At 43.5% G+C, this 16,117-nt stretch overlaps 2 protein-coding genes across 2 annotated transcripts; both read right to left on the bottom strand.

Annotated features, from left to right (window-relative positions):
• Nucleotides 1–1,217: 1,217 nt before the first annotated feature.
• On the bottom strand, nucleotides 1,218–5,134 carry LOC144532004 (putative caspase recruitment domain-containing protein 17P). The gene is made up of 3 exons (XM_078272458.1): nucleotides 4,924–5,134; nucleotides 3,552–3,659; nucleotides 1,218–2,563 (listed from the first exon to the last, which is right to left on the bottom strand). The coding sequence occupies exons 1-3, from the start codon at nucleotides 4,973–4,975 to the stop codon at nucleotides 2,229–2,231; spliced, it is 495 nt and encodes a 164-aa protein (XP_078128584.1). The 5' UTR covers nucleotides 4,976–5,134; the 3' UTR covers nucleotides 1,218–2,228.
• Nucleotides 5,135–6,404: 1,270 nt separating this feature from the next.
• LOC144531970 (creatine kinase M-type) lies at nucleotides 6,405–16,117 on the bottom strand. The gene is made up of 9 exons (XM_078272382.1): nucleotides 15,901–16,117; nucleotides 13,909–13,955; nucleotides 11,309–11,507; nucleotides 9,828–9,985; nucleotides 8,920–9,052; nucleotides 8,429–8,585; nucleotides 7,761–7,884; nucleotides 7,315–7,504; nucleotides 6,405–7,040 (listed from the first exon to the last, which is right to left on the bottom strand). The coding sequence occupies exons 1-9, from the start codon at nucleotides 15,983–15,985 to the stop codon at nucleotides 6,880–6,882; spliced, it is 1,254 nt and encodes a 417-aa protein (XP_078128508.1). The 5' UTR covers nucleotides 15,986–16,117; the 3' UTR covers nucleotides 6,405–6,879.

The raw sequence follows: 16,117 nt of genomic DNA, 5'->3' as shown, positions 1-16,117 counted from the left end.
GCTGCACTAAAGTCAGGGAGGTCATGGAGGAAGGAAGCATTTTCACTTTTATTTCATAATGTTTGTGTAATGGCAGCCGTAACATTAATGAGCAGGTGCTGAGGAGGATGAAAAGAAAGAGAGCAAAATTGGCTATTTTGGTCTTTTGCGGGGTTATAGCTCCAAATTCACAAGTCTGACCTGGTCACTTGATCCCAAAAAAATCAGATTTGGGCCACTTTTGCCTGAAGTCTGAACGTAGCCTTTGATAGTGTGAGTGTGTGCTCATTAGGAGTGTCACGATTCTCCAAATCCACGATTCGATTTGACTTTTGATTGAAACATTTACTCTTCAGAAGAAACGGCAGTGCCACAATAAGAGCTAGTAGTTGGCAGAAGGCTACTTTACAACAACAGTTTGAGTTTGTCAGAGTTTGTAAAGTGCACCATTAGTTTACGGAGATGTACATGAATGCAGCATGGAGCCCACATGCTGTTGTAACGGCCTGAAAAAGGGACATTGCTCTGACAATGTTGCTTTCTCTCCGGTAGCTCCACTGAGAATTGTTCCTATTAATGAAATAGCCCTTCATATTTGATCTATTTCTTTAAACTTCTATAAACTTCTTTAACTGTGACCTGAAGGCCGGCAGAGAAGTTTTCAGTGACATATTCTATGAACTCCACAGCTGTGGAGCTTTTTATCTGATAAATTGATGTCTTGATGTACGACAAAATGGCAAATGGATGGAAGTTGCCCAGTTGAATGTGAGTGAATATGTGAAGAAAGATAGATAAGAAAGAGCGACCAGAGGAGAGGAGGTTTCACACCGATTAATCTTCAGGAAGTAAGAAATTAAAACAGTTTTCACGGAGTGGAATGAGACCGATTCACAACAACAAGATGACCGTAATAACAACCCGTCCTCATACCTAAATGACGAATACGTCGCTGCCAACGACTCCTAAAACCACAAATGGGAGCGATCCGTTCATTGCCATTTAATGACATTTAAAACGTGTGACTGTCCTCTTTAAAGCTTTAGTGTGTAACGTTTTGATATTAATAAACGTATAAATATTTTTTTAAATACTGGGTTCGTAGTACCGGCCTCTGGGGTCGTCGGGTCATATTTGACCCATTTTCAAAAAGTTTCTTTCATCCAAATTGTTAAAAGAAATAACATGGAGTTCCATACAACGCTCTTAATAAGTAAAATAAACGATCAGTTCAGTACTTTCATTGAATTTGAGTATTTATAAAATGTTATTGCATTGAATGCAAAAATGATACAAAAAACAATGTCTGACAATGTAAAAGTAAAGAAACATCAGAAGCGCAGGAAAACATCGATAACATCGAAAAAAGTGACTAAAATATCGGGAAAGACAACCAAACGTTGGAAAAAATAGTTTTAATTACAAATGTTGAACACGTAGGTGACGTTGTGAAAGGAGATTGTTCCGTTCAGGTTTTGTTTGGGGACACATTACAACTTTGGGTAGCCTGGGATTAAGATTAGCTCTGCAAGTCCGTCTGACCAAGAGCCATTCAAGACCATTTCCAATTTCTCCAAATCGAGGCACCAATCACAACCGTTGAGGCGGGCTTTACACGATCCAATGGGCCCAGAGGCATTTGAGCGGCGTCCGTTGGTGACGCCCCTTTGGAAATGGGCTGTGAATGAAGCTTCCCCAGACCCCCCCTCAGCTGTAACTGGGGGTCAACCAGGATAAACCTTGGGGGCATTCTAATGAAATATTATGCATCAAGTTATGATGCATAATATCTTTCTTTATGTAATTATTCTTGTGTGTTCTTCTAAACTTTCTGCATATTCAAAACATGACTGCGTGTTTCAGGATGGGTTATTTTAGGAATTATGTTCATCTCAATAACTAATCTGTTAGAGAACGAGAAACTCTGTTTCACTTCCTGTTGTGTTTCTTTAACCCCCGATGTTAGACACAGTTCTTGTTTGTCTCCCTGTGTGTGTGTGTGTTTTCCGTACATGTTTAAACCCTCTGAACGGTTATGTTTACCTCTTTTGGGGAGTGGGTTGTCTTTCATAATTTTAGAGTGGGACATTTTAATTATCACCATCCTTCCTAAATATGGGTCGTGATTATCTGCTTGCACGATCAACCTATGCGGCCGTTTTCAGGGTGAGGACGGTCTGATGAGTAATTTGTAATAGTAAGTTATTTTAGAGATTGATCACTGCACTCCACAGTTTCCTGCCTTTGCTTCATTTTAGTTTCAGCTCTCTAGAAAGACACGGATCCTCCTCACAGAGAGCGGCGATCAGAACTGAGCTGGCTTTAGTTCCTTTCATTCGCGCCGTGTCGATCACGTGTCGTGCTTTGTCTGCTCTGGCTTCAATTTTTATTGACTGCATTTCACCATCATTTATGACCTCATGCTCAAACAGTTTATCCAGAAGCTGGTCCAGAACAGCATTAGACACGCTTTGTACAAACTTTGTCCGAACTGAGAGCAGTTTCTTATCAGCGGGGACGCTGTCGTCAGCGGGGACGCTGTGCTCTGCTGGGACGCTCCTCTGTGCAACTGCTGCACTTGGACCTAGAAGACAACCAGGATAAAAAACTTGTTTAGTTCATGAGTATACACATATACATAGAACTCAACACTATTTACTGTATATAGCACTTTTTGTGTAAGCATGCAGCCCAGATATCCAAGAAATTACATCACAGGACAGTTGAGTTTAGCTGAGAAAAGGTGACTCTGAGCAGGGAACAGAGTAGAGGGTGACAATGTTTCGGGACTCCCGCGGATCACGGTATTCCTGCGGGAGTCCCACGGTACGGGAGTCAATCTCACTGTTGGTAACGTGATAGGGACGGAATAGAGCATAGAAATCAACGGGAGCGGGACGGAGTCGGGGATTAAATTAAAAACTGACGCTGCAATGCGGTGAGTGTGCCCAAAGACTGCGAGGCATTTTGTTTTAGAAAAGAGAACCATTTACAACTCACAATACGTTTGTTGATAGGCTACTCTGCAGCGACGGGGTTGGCAGTCACGTGATGGGGATATGACGGGAGTATTTTCGTGGGCTCGGGATCGGATGGGAGCGACTATTGATTACCGTGTCACCCTCTAGTACAGAGCACCGTAAAGCCGCCTACATATTATTCGTGGTAGAAATGCTCTGCGCCGGGCGTTCCATTGATTTCCTACGGGGCGGAGCCCAACTAGGCGTTGCCTCTCTGATCCGCACCCTAACTCGCGGTTTTAAGATGACGGTCGTTTCAGCGGCCGTTGCAGTTGAGTTTAGCCGACAGAAAAGTGAGCGCCATGCGCTGACGACCGTTAAGTTTAGACGCCGACACGACTAGCTTGCTTCCTGGGTGAAAGTCTTGTGTTTTCTGCTCATAGTAGCACTCAAACTGCTCGAGTTTGGGACTGAAACAAACATAGTCCATCTCTTTAGAAATGCAAAATAATTATAGGCATGTTGTTGGTTACATTTTAAGCATGTACATAGTTAAACATAAATGTGTTTTTTATTTGATTTGATTAATTGAAACATAAGGGGAAACATTACCCTGCGTGACTTGGACCGTTAGATTCCCCCCGACGGTAACGCCGCTAAACTGGGGTGTGTTGACGACCCCTCCATGCTGGGCGTTGACCGCTCCCCTCTGAGGTTCAGCTGGTTGAACAGAGACAAAATAATCAGGAACCACAAGTTAGGTTCAGCCTGAGGGGATGACATGAGGGGGGTGGGGTTATATCCCCCCCTAATATTTAGAAGAGATAGATTTGTCCCCCTCAAAAATATGTAAGACAACCCACTCCCTATTTTTCCCCCATTCTAGAGAAAAGAATCAATTAAAAAAATCCCGATACATACACCAAACAGGTGTGGCATATCACGATGCTGATTAGACAGCAGGATTATTTATTTATTGATTTATTCATTGTATTTGTTAGGGACCATGTACAATTAATAACATAAATGTTGCCATTTGATGCATCGTACCAGAGTTAGCCTTAGGCTCATTTACATCTGCAGTCCCCAGGCAGGGCACAAGTTAACAGTAACAACATGAAAACATGAACAAAACAACAAGACAGATCACAAATCCTACATCAATATAATGCACATTGTGACACAGACACACACACACACACACACCTGTTAAGCACCATGTTGAAAAACAAAAAAACTGATAGAGGGATAAACCCTAATCCAGATTTAGACAGATTTGTGAACAATATTTGAGAGAAACAGGCCTTTTGTGTACACATAAAAAGTCTTAGATCTTTGAGTTCAGCTCATGAAAAATAGGGGCAAAAACAAAAATGTTGCGTTTATAACTGTATTCAGTGTAGGTGAATCGACAAACGTAGATCACTGGGTGGATTGTTCCTTTAATGTTAGCCAAGTAAAGGAATTGCTGTGTGGCAGTAACACGTCTGCTGATTAATCTCAGATGTGACCTACTTTCATCCGGTCTCTGTGAGGTATTTCCCTTCCTCCTCAGACACGATGAGGCGTGTCAGGTGTTGTTATTCTTTCAGCTTCAAACTGAGATAAACGGAGGAAAGAATGACTTCTCTGTGCCAGGTTTCGGTCTAAGGCTGAGTCGCCCCAACACGCTCCTTTAACTCTAAATCATGTTGCACTACAGCTTTAAATCTAGTTCACAATTAAGAAACTAATCGTCAAACATCAGTTTTACTCTGAACCTCGATTAAGTTTAGTTCTGTTGCACCAAAACTTTAAGCTCCAATTCAAAATGTGACACTTTAAACTTAACACTTTCAGGTTTAACTCTTAAAATGGCTGCTGTCTCAGAGAGCAAGATAGCCAAGTTCCTCTGAGGAAGTTACGGGGCAGACAGCTTTTTCAAGCCCGAGTGCACAAACATATATCAGTGATAGGTATTTAGGAAAGTGATCCACTATCTTACCACGCTGGGATGTCTCTGGATCTTCACCCCCCTTGCTCCACCAGTTCCACATTCTGTAACCCTTCACTCAGCTGCTCTCGCTGTAAGAAGTGAAGAATAAACGGAAGAGTTGCGTCTCAACTCATCTCCCGCCCAGACTGCCTTCCGATGACGTCCGAGAGCAGGAAGTCATTATGCTTTTGCACAAATCTGGCACGGCTGTTAGTTCCTCTCCTCGTCCCTCCAGATGTACTGAATGAAAACGGTTTCTGTGGTAAACCATGAGTCTGCCCTTTACAGACAGGCCCACTTTATGAGTGTTTTTCTTGTGTGTGTGTGTGTGTGAGAGTGAGAGAGAGAGACCGTCTGTGTTCCTCTGATGCTAAAGGGGAGGGGAGGGGGGGGGGGTACTACTATATACAGTGGGGCAAAAAAGTATTTAGTCAGCCACCAATTGTGCAAGTTCTCCCACTTAAAAAGATGAGAGAGGCCTGTAATTTTCATCATAGGTTCACTTCAACTATGAGAGACAACATGAGGAAAATAAATCCAGAAAATCACATTGTAGGACTCAAATCCTGCAGTGCCAGACGTGTCCCCCTGCTTAAGCCAGTACATGTCCAGGCCCGTCTGGAGTTTGCTAGAGAGCATTTGGATGATCCAGAAGAGGATTGGGAGAATGTCATATGGTCAGATGAAACCAAAATAGAACTTTTTGGTAAAAACTCAACTCGTCGTGTTTGGAGGGGAAAGAATGCTGAGTTGCATCCAAAGAACACCATACCTACTGTGAAGCATGGGGGTGGAAACATCATGCTTTGGGGCTGTTTTTCTGCAAAGGGACCAGGACGACTGATCCGTGTAAAGGAAAGAATGAATGGGGCCATGTATCGTGAGATTTTGAGTGAAAACCTCCTTCCATCAGCAAGGGCATTGAAGATGAAACGTGGCTGGGTCTTTCAGCATGACAATGATCCCAAACACACCGAAGGAGTGGCTTCAGTAGAAGCATTTCAAGGTCCTGGAGTGGCCTAGCCAGTCTCCAGATCTCAACCCCATAGAAAATCTTTGGAGGGAGCTGAAAGTCTGTGTTGCCCAGCGACAGCCCCAAAACATCACTGCTCTAGAGGAGATCTGCATGGAGGAATGGGCCAAAATACCAGCAACAGTGTGTGAAAACCTTGTGAAGACTTACAGAAAACGTTTGACCTCTGTCATTGCCAACAAAGGGTATATAACAAAGTATTGAGATGAACGTTTTGTTATTGACCAAATACTTATTTTCCACCATAATTTGCAAATAAATTCATTAAAAAATCCTACAATGTGATTTTCTGGATTTTTTTTCCTCATGTTGTCTCTCATAGTTGAAGTGAACCTATGATGAAGATTACAGGCCTCTCTCATCTTTTTAAGTGGGAGAACTTGCACAATTGGTGGCTGACTAAATACTTTTTTGCCCCACTGTATACTACATATAGAGTCATAACCCAAACACAATGTTTATTACAGAGTTTATTATCAGCAACCAACACACACATCATTACAAGGTACCAGGAAACAATAAAATATGGATTCAACATTTAAACATTAGTAGAAGGAGGCAGTTTATATTATCCGTGTGTGTGTGTGTGTGTGTGTGTGTGTATATATATATATATATATATATATATATATATATATATATGGATAATATAAAGTCATGAAAATATAAAAACCATGCAGTAGGATAATATATGAAAGAAAGATCACACATCAGTATGACAGAAATATTGTTTTTGTCACTTTTTTACGTTTTTCACACGTGTTTCAAAGCAGTTGTCAGATTTCCAAACAGACGCCACGCCGGATTATTTGGAGACGTTCTCTGATTTCATTTTATTTTTAATCCCTTTTTTTTTTAATAAGTTTTTGTCACTTGTTTTGATAACAATTTATTTATTTAAGTTTGTGTTTCCGGCCAATCAGCATCCAGGTCTACTTCTGCGTAGGAACGAGCTCTTCGATGTCACCGCCGCCCTCCAGCCTCATCTCCATGGCAATGAGCAATTTGACCCCGTCCAGCACCAGCTGGGTCAGAGCCACCTCGCTCAGGCCGAAGGTCGCCGCGTTGCTCACAGCGTAGAGCGCCGGGGATTCTGGGAAATAAAGACGCAGGTTTGAAACTAGAGATGGTCCGATACCAATATTTAGAAGAGGTAGCTATGTCGCGCACACACACAGACGCACGCGCACACACACACACACAGACACACACGCACGCACGCACTATTTAGCAGAGGCACCGTGGCTCCGTCCAGAGCTTAGCCCCGCCCACGACGATTGTGATTGGTTTAAAGAAATGTCAATAAACCAGAGCACGTTTTTCTCCCATCCAGGATTGCTGTGTGGACTAGTCATGACACCTGCTACCTGTGGTGTCCATGCAGAGCCTCAGTCTCTTCAGGATGTCCTGCAGCCGGTTGTGTTGGGGGAGGTGTTGCAGTTTGAGGTGGACTCTGATCCTCAGTCCCGTCCCCACGTCGGCCGGAGAGCTGCTCACCCAGCCCAGCTGCTGCTTCCAGGTGAACGGGTGTCGGAGCTCGCCGTAAAACTCCTCCAGCTGCAAACACACACAGGGACAAACAATCAAAGACTCAAAGCTCCCCTCGATCTGACCCACAGGAGCGTTCTCCGTCCTCATAGCTACACCAGAGAAGGTAACGGTCACGGTTTTAAACACGCGGGTAACGTTGTGAAACGGTCCCAGTTTGGTTTAGACACCAAAACTACTGAGTTAAGTTGATAAAAAGATGGAGGTTTGGGTTCAAATCAGACATGACTTGACTTCTGTTGACGCCGAGCGTGACATCACTGACCTTCTGCAGGTTGACGTAGAGGCGTTTAAACGCCTCTGTGATGTTTGCGTCGTCCCGTGTGGACACCAGTCTGAGGTGGTCCTCAATGTTGATCCAGACCACCAGGCCGCCGTCGGTACTCGCCCTGCAGCAGGGGAATCATGGGACATTACAACCAAACAGGTTCCTGATAGGATTCCTGTATGTTCTGAAACATCACAGAGGCAGACTGGTTTAGGGCGTTTTCCAAGAGCATAACTTTGGGTTCAGCACTTAGTGGGTTGAGATCTCCACCGCATCCGAGCTTGCGTGCGCCACTGTGACATCAAAACGACGTAGATCTCGCTGGCGCACCAGGATTTTGATTGTGCGACCAGAGGTCATGCACCACTCTTATTTTTCTTTTCAGCGGCGCGCGACAAAGCAGAAACAGGAAGCTCGAGGGTAACCGGATGCCAGTTACAACACGCACGGAGCTGAGAAGGGTATGTCTGGACTTATCTAACTCTGGGGGATACGGGGAATAAGACAAAGTCCCAACAAGTCGGTGTGTTCCTTTAAAGCATACTATTATTATTAACCGACCCTACACCGTTGATTTAATGCAGAAGCATAAATTACACTTCCCTGGTCTCTCAGCTTCCAGTTACTGGGAGACCAGACCCCTACTAGGAGGAAACCAGACTGACCAGACGGCCCTGGCATCGGGCCAGTCCCGGGCCACGCCGATACGCAGCTGGGAGGCAGACGGAGAGTTCAGGTTCAGCTCTCTCTGCTGCTCCGGGCTCAGATCCTGCAGTAAGAGGAGTCGCCCCGGCAACGCCTCCTCCTCCAGCCGCTGCAGAGCTGAGAGCAGACAGGACACATGAAGCTTCATCATCTTTCTCTCCTGAGACCACTAGATGGCGCTCTCTGTTCAACCAGCGACAACAATGTCGGAAAAGTGACAAAAACTTCCAAAAAAGTGACCAAAAAAGCAGCAAAAACATTGAAAAGTGACATAAACATAGAAAAAAAACGTCGGGGGGGAAAAAAGCGAAAAGTCTGTGTGAAAATGAGCCCACTTCTCTCTTGATTTATTACCTCAATAAACATTTTCATAATGAGTTTATGGTCTCAATCGCTAGTTTCAAGTCTTCTTCAACACAGCGTGATGTTCATTAAATCGGCATGCAGTTACCTTTCCTGGCCAGTGTGAGGAGCTGTCTGCGCTCTCCTCGGCTGCAGTGTGTCGGGAAGCAGAAGTCTTCAACGCCTCGAACTACACTCACCTCACAGCGTACAGCGTATGACCTGTCCAAGTCATCGCCCCCCTACACACACACACACACACACACACACACACACACACACACACACACACAGGCACAAATACATCTCTGTGTTTCCAGCTCTCAACAAATAAGTTGTTAAGCACCAGAAGTCATTTTCTACCAGATCTCTGTGAGCTCAAACGCTGGTTAACAGGTGTGTGTGTGTGTGTGTGTGTGTGTGTGTGTGTGTGTGTGTGTGTGTGTGTGTGAGTGAATCTGTGTACTCTTCCTTGTGCTAGCTAAAGTAACTCAATGTTTTCGAGTCATAACACACAAAGAAGATGAATCCGCAGGCTTCGTTTATCCCTCCCGTTGTCCTCGGGTCTAATCTGAGCCATTTTCAAAAAGTTTCTATATCAGAAATTTGGGTTTTCTTTCAACCAAATTGTCAAAGAGACTAGCGTGGATGGTTCCATACAACCATTACTCTTCACAGGTAAAATAAATGATCAGTTCACTACTTTCATTGAATTGTATAGCATTTGAACAAAAACAAAGAAATGACAAAAGAACATTAAACAAAAAGTGACAAAAATGTTGGAAAAAGCTTCAAAAACGTTGGAAATAGTGACTAAAAGGTTGAAAAAAAAGTTTTTATTTCAAATTTTGACCCAGAAAAAACAAAGGGTTGGTCGTTGGTCGACGGGAAGACAACACGAGAGTTAAATCAGAATGAGGGAGATGTTAAATGTAATAAACGTATACATACGGACGTGGAATACACACCAATTACAGTGCATTACTTATCGTAGCTATGTGTACGAATAGTTCTGACCTTCAGGTTATCGTAGTTGAAGTCGCTCTCCAGCGTCTGGCTGGTGATCTTGTGTCCGTGATGCGACTCGATAACTCGGTCGAAGAAGTCACAGAACAGGATGTAGGACTCGGCGTCGCCCGCGACACAGCCCACAGAAACAGGACCAGACCAATGACCTGCATACACAAACATCACAGTACAGACAAACAGGACCGGACCAATGACCTGCATACACAAACAGGACCGGACCAATGACCTGCATACACAAACAGGACCGGACCAATGACCTGCATACACAAACAGGACCGGACCAATGACCTGCATACACAAACATCACAGTACAGACAAACAGGACCGGACCAATGACCTTCATACACAAACATCACAGTACAGACAAACAGGACCGGACCAAAGACCTGCATACACAAACATCACAGTACAGACAAACAGGACCGAGACCAATGACCTTCATACACAAACATCACAGTACAGACAAACAGGACCGAACCAATGACCTGCATACACAAACATCACAGTGCTGAGACAAACAGGACCGGACCAATGACCTGCATACACAAACATCACAGTACAGACAAACAGGACCGGACCAATGACCTGCATACACAAACAGGACCGGACCAATGACCTGCATACACAAACAGGACCGGACCAATGACCTGCATACACAAACATCACAGTACAGACAAACAGGACCGGACAAAATATGTTAATCCTCCTGTTCAAAATGTTTCTATATCAGAAATTTGGGTTCCTTTCAACCAAATTGTCAAAAAATAACATGGATGGTTTGATACAACCTTCACCAAGGATTGTGAAGATCCAGGACTTAGCCAAAGAATTTGATCATCAACAACTTCTCAGCCCCTCCCCCCTTTCTGCTAAAGCCCAAAATGGTCTCCTAAGCCCCTCCCCCCACAAGCGAGAATGAATGCGTGTAGATGAGCAGTGATTGACATGCAGTTAGACACCCCCCCTGGCCCTGATTGGTGCATCTGAACAGTTAGACACCCCCCTCCTGGCCCTGATTGGTGCATCTGAACAGTTAGACACCCCCCCCTCCTGGCCCTGATTGGTGCATCTGAACAGTTAGTTGGGGTTTGGCAGAATACCAAATCCGAATTAATGGAAGGAACAGCTAGATATGAAAGGGGAGAGAGAGGGGGAAGACATGCAGGAAATTGTCTCAGGTCGGACTCGAACCCTGGACCTTCTGCGTGGAGGTATACACCTCTATATATGTGCGCCTGCTCTACCCACTGAGTCAACCCAGCCACACTAAAACGGGACATTTTTTTAACAATGATCAACTGAGGAAGAAACACAAACCTCTTCAATAACATATTTGAATATAATCTGATGTTTCTATTGTCTTTGAATGTCCACGACGTTCTTCTATCAGTTGTTCCAGATTTTAATCTTATTTTAATCTTTTTAATTCTCTGAGAAGCAGAACCGCGCCGACACCACGCTGACATCACCTGGTTCCTCGAGGCCCGGGCGGATGACATCGTCGAAGATGACTCCACTGTGGGTGCAGCGGTGGAACTGCCGGCGGTACATGGCCGGTGTGAGGATCCGTCCCATCCAGGTGTAGTTCCTGCCCAGGTCAGGGAACTCCTCGTCGGGGGAACGTCGGCTCAGGTGGAACTGGGACATGGGGTCAGCGGGGACCAGACTCTGTCATAGAGGGGACCGGAAGAGCTTTTAGTCTGACTGATACCTGTCACCAAAGATTCTCTTTAACTTAAGATAGCTCATCACACGCTGCGCCAACGGTATGAAACTGTCCTCGCTTCCTGTCTCCTAAAGGGGCGTGGCCTCGTTTTAACGTGTAGTGAATGTCGTGTTGATGGATGAAAAGTTACGTTTGTGTAATTTATTATTATTTTCTTTTGCTGACGTTAGATATTTACACAGCTAAAAGACATATTTAGCATCAGGGAGATTAGTTCTGTTGGGGCGTTCACAAACGTAAGTTGACGTTAGCTTCTCTCTGTCTGTGTTGTTGAGACAAAAACAGGTCTGAACGTTAAAGGTGCTCTAAGCGATGTTGGGTAACGTTACTTCTTGTTGAAGTACGAAGTATTGTCCAACAAAACGAGGCTAGCTCGCCCCTCCCTCCTCCTCATCCCGTCCCCTCCCCCTCCCTGGCGTGCTTCCTGAAACAGTCATGAACGAGCATTGTGGAAGTAGCCTACGTGCTAACGCTGCTGCGGTGATGGCTCAGCCAACTCCTTCTTGTCGGTTATTGGCTGGAAAGACTGTTTGTTATGTTTGGCGGTGCAGGTTGGCGCAGTTTGTTTTTGTTTGTGGAGCCTGGGCTGTCTACAGAGACCACATTTTTTTTACAGTGTGTTCAGGGGACAGGCAGCTAGCAGATAGTGAGGAGATGTTTTTTACAGTGTGTTCAGGGGACAGGTAGCTAGCAGATAGTGAGGAGATGTTTTTTACAGTGTGTTCAGGGGACAGGCAGCTAGCAGATAGTGAGGAGATGTTTTTACAGTGTGTTCAGGGGACAGGCAGCTAGCAGATAGTGAGGAGATGTTTGCTGTATGTGACAAAAAAATGTTGTAGCCTAAAAAACGCGTGACATCACTTAGAGCACCTTTTAATAAACTTCTAAAAAAGTAAAACATCAAGTGTCAAGACGTGTCAAAAACATCCAAAGAGTGACAAAAGTGTAAAAAAAGAAAAACATATAAGAAATGTCAAAATAATGTCATATATGTTGGAAATTCGGAACATTACTTTTGTGAGGGCGTTGGTGAACGTAAGCTGACGTTATCTTCTCTGTGTCGCCAGATCTGGAGAGAGTTGTTTCCCTCTGAACGGTGCGTTATGGTTTCTCTCGTTTGGTGGGTGTGTCCCTCCTTCAGCGCAGATAACAGGGTGTTCAACGTACCCCCGTTTCACTTTAAATAAACATGTTGCGGTAACACTTTACTTGAAGGTATCTACATAAGAGTGACATGACACTGTCATGTGTTCATGACAGTGTCATGTCACATGAACCCTAACCCTAACTCTATGTAGTGCTACACACCCTGTTGTGTGCGCAAGGGACTAAACATTGAGAGATGCATAAACACACTGTGACACGCTCAAGATTGTACTGCAATGATTTATTCCTCCACACGTAATAATACAACTAGCACTGCAGTTACCAAATGTAAAGTTACTTTGTGTATTGAAATAAGTGCGTTAGTGCGGCGGTCAACAGAAAAAGAAAATCCAAAAGACCCAGGTGAACAGGTGAAACCGCGATGAAAATGCCCACCACCCACAATATAAGTGCACAATATAATAATCAATAAATAATATAAATGAGACAGTATATCTGTATAAAGTATAAACAGTATAAACAGCATACAATATGTGGCTCCTACAGCAAGTGCTCTGCCTTTTTTATTACTACGAGTATACAGACACCTCGCTGCTCATTGGATAACATCTCTGACGCACCCACCAAACAAGAGAAAACATGCCTCAGAGCCACAGCCAAAACCGCAGAAAAACGATGCACACAATTTGAGATTTAACGTTCCTGCATTTTTTTCGGATCCCATCCACTGACCAATAGGCTGTCCTGACTCGAACCATTCAATTTCTAATGCCTAACCCCAACCAATGTCACACATGCGTTAAACAAATCAGCTTTCCGCAACGCTAATTGTTCCAGAGACGTCTATTCTGGCGTGTTTTTATTCAGTCACGTGGCGTTAATAATGACTCACTTGTGCAGGGTTAGACCTCAACGTCACACGGTCACTTAGCTCTGAAAAAATCAGGAGATACTTCGGCTGAAGCTGGAACAATTCACTGCCATTAAAAGCCAAGTCGTCTTCCTGAGTTAATATCGGTAATATGTAGTTTATCTTTAATGTTAGGTAGCTGTGACGTCATTGCTGACTCACACTGTTTCAGGGCTTCAAGGTTTTTATTTGTCCCTCAACATTATGCAGTGAAATACTTTGTTTGCTCCTCAAGAACTGTGCTTGTGTATACATGTATAAAAGTATACACAACAAATAATATGTGGAGAAAAGATCAGATATTCATGCTGAATCGTAGTGATTACCTCCAGTATCGGCCGATACCTCGACTCCTTAGAAAAGACAACCGGAGCTGCAACAAAAGCAAAATGTTTAGGGGGGAATGTCAGTTTTCTTTTGAACCTGAACCCTATAGGGATGCACCGAATCCAGGATCCGGGTTTGGATTCAGCCCAATATTGGGCTTTTTACTCGGCTGCTGCTCACGTTAGCTGCTAACGTTAGCTTTCTAATTTCACCCACCCAACATGCCTTCTGTAGTGGAATGGCTTCGAATGACGACCAAAAACGCTCGTCTTTTACTGTGAACATTTACTGTTTTACACACAAGAAAGTGAACATCTTAAGCCTGACGGACATGTTTAGCATCTAGCGTCTCATGTTCATCTCAGTAAGCTAGCAAGAGTACACAACAGACAACTTCCGTGTAGGCTACTTCCTGTGATGGTTTGCAGTAAAACTAAATTACTGTTAAACAAATAAAGATGTGTACCACATATCAGCTGTAAATCAAGTACTGTAAATAATGTAAATAGTGAGTTTTAGTCACACTATAATTGAACATTTCCTTTAGACTGTTTTAAACTAAACAACATGAAAGAAGTGCTTTAAACAAACTATTAATATAGTATAGTTTGATGGGAACATATACGTAATATAGTAAATACTATTAATTTCATAATACCTTCATCATACATTAGGTTATTGTCACTCCTCTGGCGATAGCGATGGGCTTTCCTGCGATGTGAATTCAACATTAAGTTGTTACATTTAACTATTTTAGAGGCTGTGGACGTTGTTTACTTCATTAATGTGTTTACTTCGTTAATGTGTTTACTTCGTTAATGTGTTTACTTCGTTAATGTGTTTACTTCGTTAATGTGTTTACTTCGTTAATGGACTGAGGATGGGACGAGGATTCGGTTTCGGATTCGGCAGAATCTTAACTAGTGGATTCGGTGTTCGGCCGAACCCCAAACATCTGGATACGGTGCATCCCTAGAACCCTATTTTCCCAGGCATTGATGTCCAAACTGACGTGAACAAACATCTTTGAAACTGGTCCAGTATTGAGCGATGAACGCTGTAATCGGCAGCCGTGAAACAAGCTGTAATGTTACCCTACAGGACTAATGTTCAGCAGCAGTTAGAGTCACTAAAAGTTCTGTTGTTATTCTAAGTGTCTGACAACATTATGAAAGGATCCCTAAAGAGATAGACCTTTTAGTTAAAGAGTAAGATCCTTTTAGTTTAACATGAAACAGCCCTGAAATCACCATCACTAAACCCACCAGACTCCATGTAAATAATCAGGACTTTTAGCGTGTATAGAGCCAGCATATCTCCACCAGACTCCATGTAAATAATCAGGACTTTTAGCGTGTATAGAGCCAGCATATCTCCACATGTAAATGGGTGAACAGTGGAAAGATGAACCAAGACGGCTTTTGATAGTTTTATTTAGTTTCTGTCCACTTTGAATGAAGTGTGCTTTACGATGATAAAAGTCCTGATTATTTACATGGAGTCTGGTGGGTTTCGTTTCAAAGCTTGTCGTTATTATCAGTCACCTAGACACAAAAACATCGTCAATCATGTTTCTCTCTCTCTGAGACAGGTTCTGTCCAAGGTTTCTACTTGTCAAAAGGAAGTTTTTCCTCACTGCTGTCGCACCAAATGCTCACTCTTGTAGTAATTGTTGTGTCTCTGTAAATGATAGTGTGGTCTAGACCTACTCTATCTGTAAAGTGTCCTCCTGAGATAACTTCTGTTATATAAAATTGAATTCAGCTGACGTGGTAATTCATTACTGAACATCCGTATAAATGTTTTTCGAGACTCCATCTCAGATTAAAAACTATGTAAATACTTTGATACTTTCCTGAGGTAATATTTTAACAGAAGATTCATCACTGTATCTGTTTAAAACCAACCTTGGATCAGTCAGATCTAACAAACCGTAACAGGGAGTTAGTTTACTGAGGTAAAAACACACGGCATGCAGTGAAAACACTCACGTTTGACCTTCCACATGTCGTCAGCGTGACGGTCCGTCAGCACAACAAAAGGTCTAACAATAGTTGTGTTGGTCCTGCAGCTCATCCTGCTGCAGTCTGCAGGAGTCTCCGGTTACAGTCCAAACAACAGCAGCCTTTTTATAACCGCACACATCACCTGATAGTCTAATGCTGCAGATCTCACTCCTGCTTTATTTCTCTGTATAACGAGACTCGC

This window comes from Sander vitreus, chromosome 2 (assembly GCF_031162955.1).
Source record: "Sander vitreus isolate 19-12246 chromosome 2, sanVit1, whole genome shotgun sequence".
NCBI lineage: Eukaryota > Metazoa > Chordata > Actinopteri > Perciformes > Percidae > Sander > Sander vitreus.
This window is presented reverse-complemented; position numbering and strand designations above follow the sequence as displayed.

Coding starts and splice junctions, on each gene's coding strand:
- LOC144531970 (XM_078272382.1), bottom strand. CDS start 15,985: ATGAGCTGCAGGACCAACACAACTATTGTTAGACCTTTTGTTGTGCTG. Junction 9,986..11,308: donor CCCGGGCCTCGAGGAACCAG/GTGATGTCAGCG, acceptor TTGTGTATGCAG/GTCATTGGTCTGGTCCTGTT. Junction 7,885..8,428: donor CCCGATGCCAGGGCCGTCTG/GTCAGTCTGGTT, acceptor CCCCTGCTGCAG/GGCGAGTACCGACGGCGGCC.
- LOC144532004 (XM_078272458.1), bottom strand. CDS start 4,975: ATGTGGAACTGGTGGAGCAAGGGGGGTGAAGATCCAGAGACATCCCAG. Junction 3,660..4,923: donor TCCAGAGACATCCCAGCGTG/GTAAGATAGTGG, acceptor CTGTTCAACCAG/CTGAACCTCAGAGGGGAGCG. Junction 2,564..3,551: donor AACGGTCCAAGTCACGCAGG/GTAATGTTTCCC, acceptor GTTGTCTTCTAG/GTCCAAGTGCAGCAGTTGCA.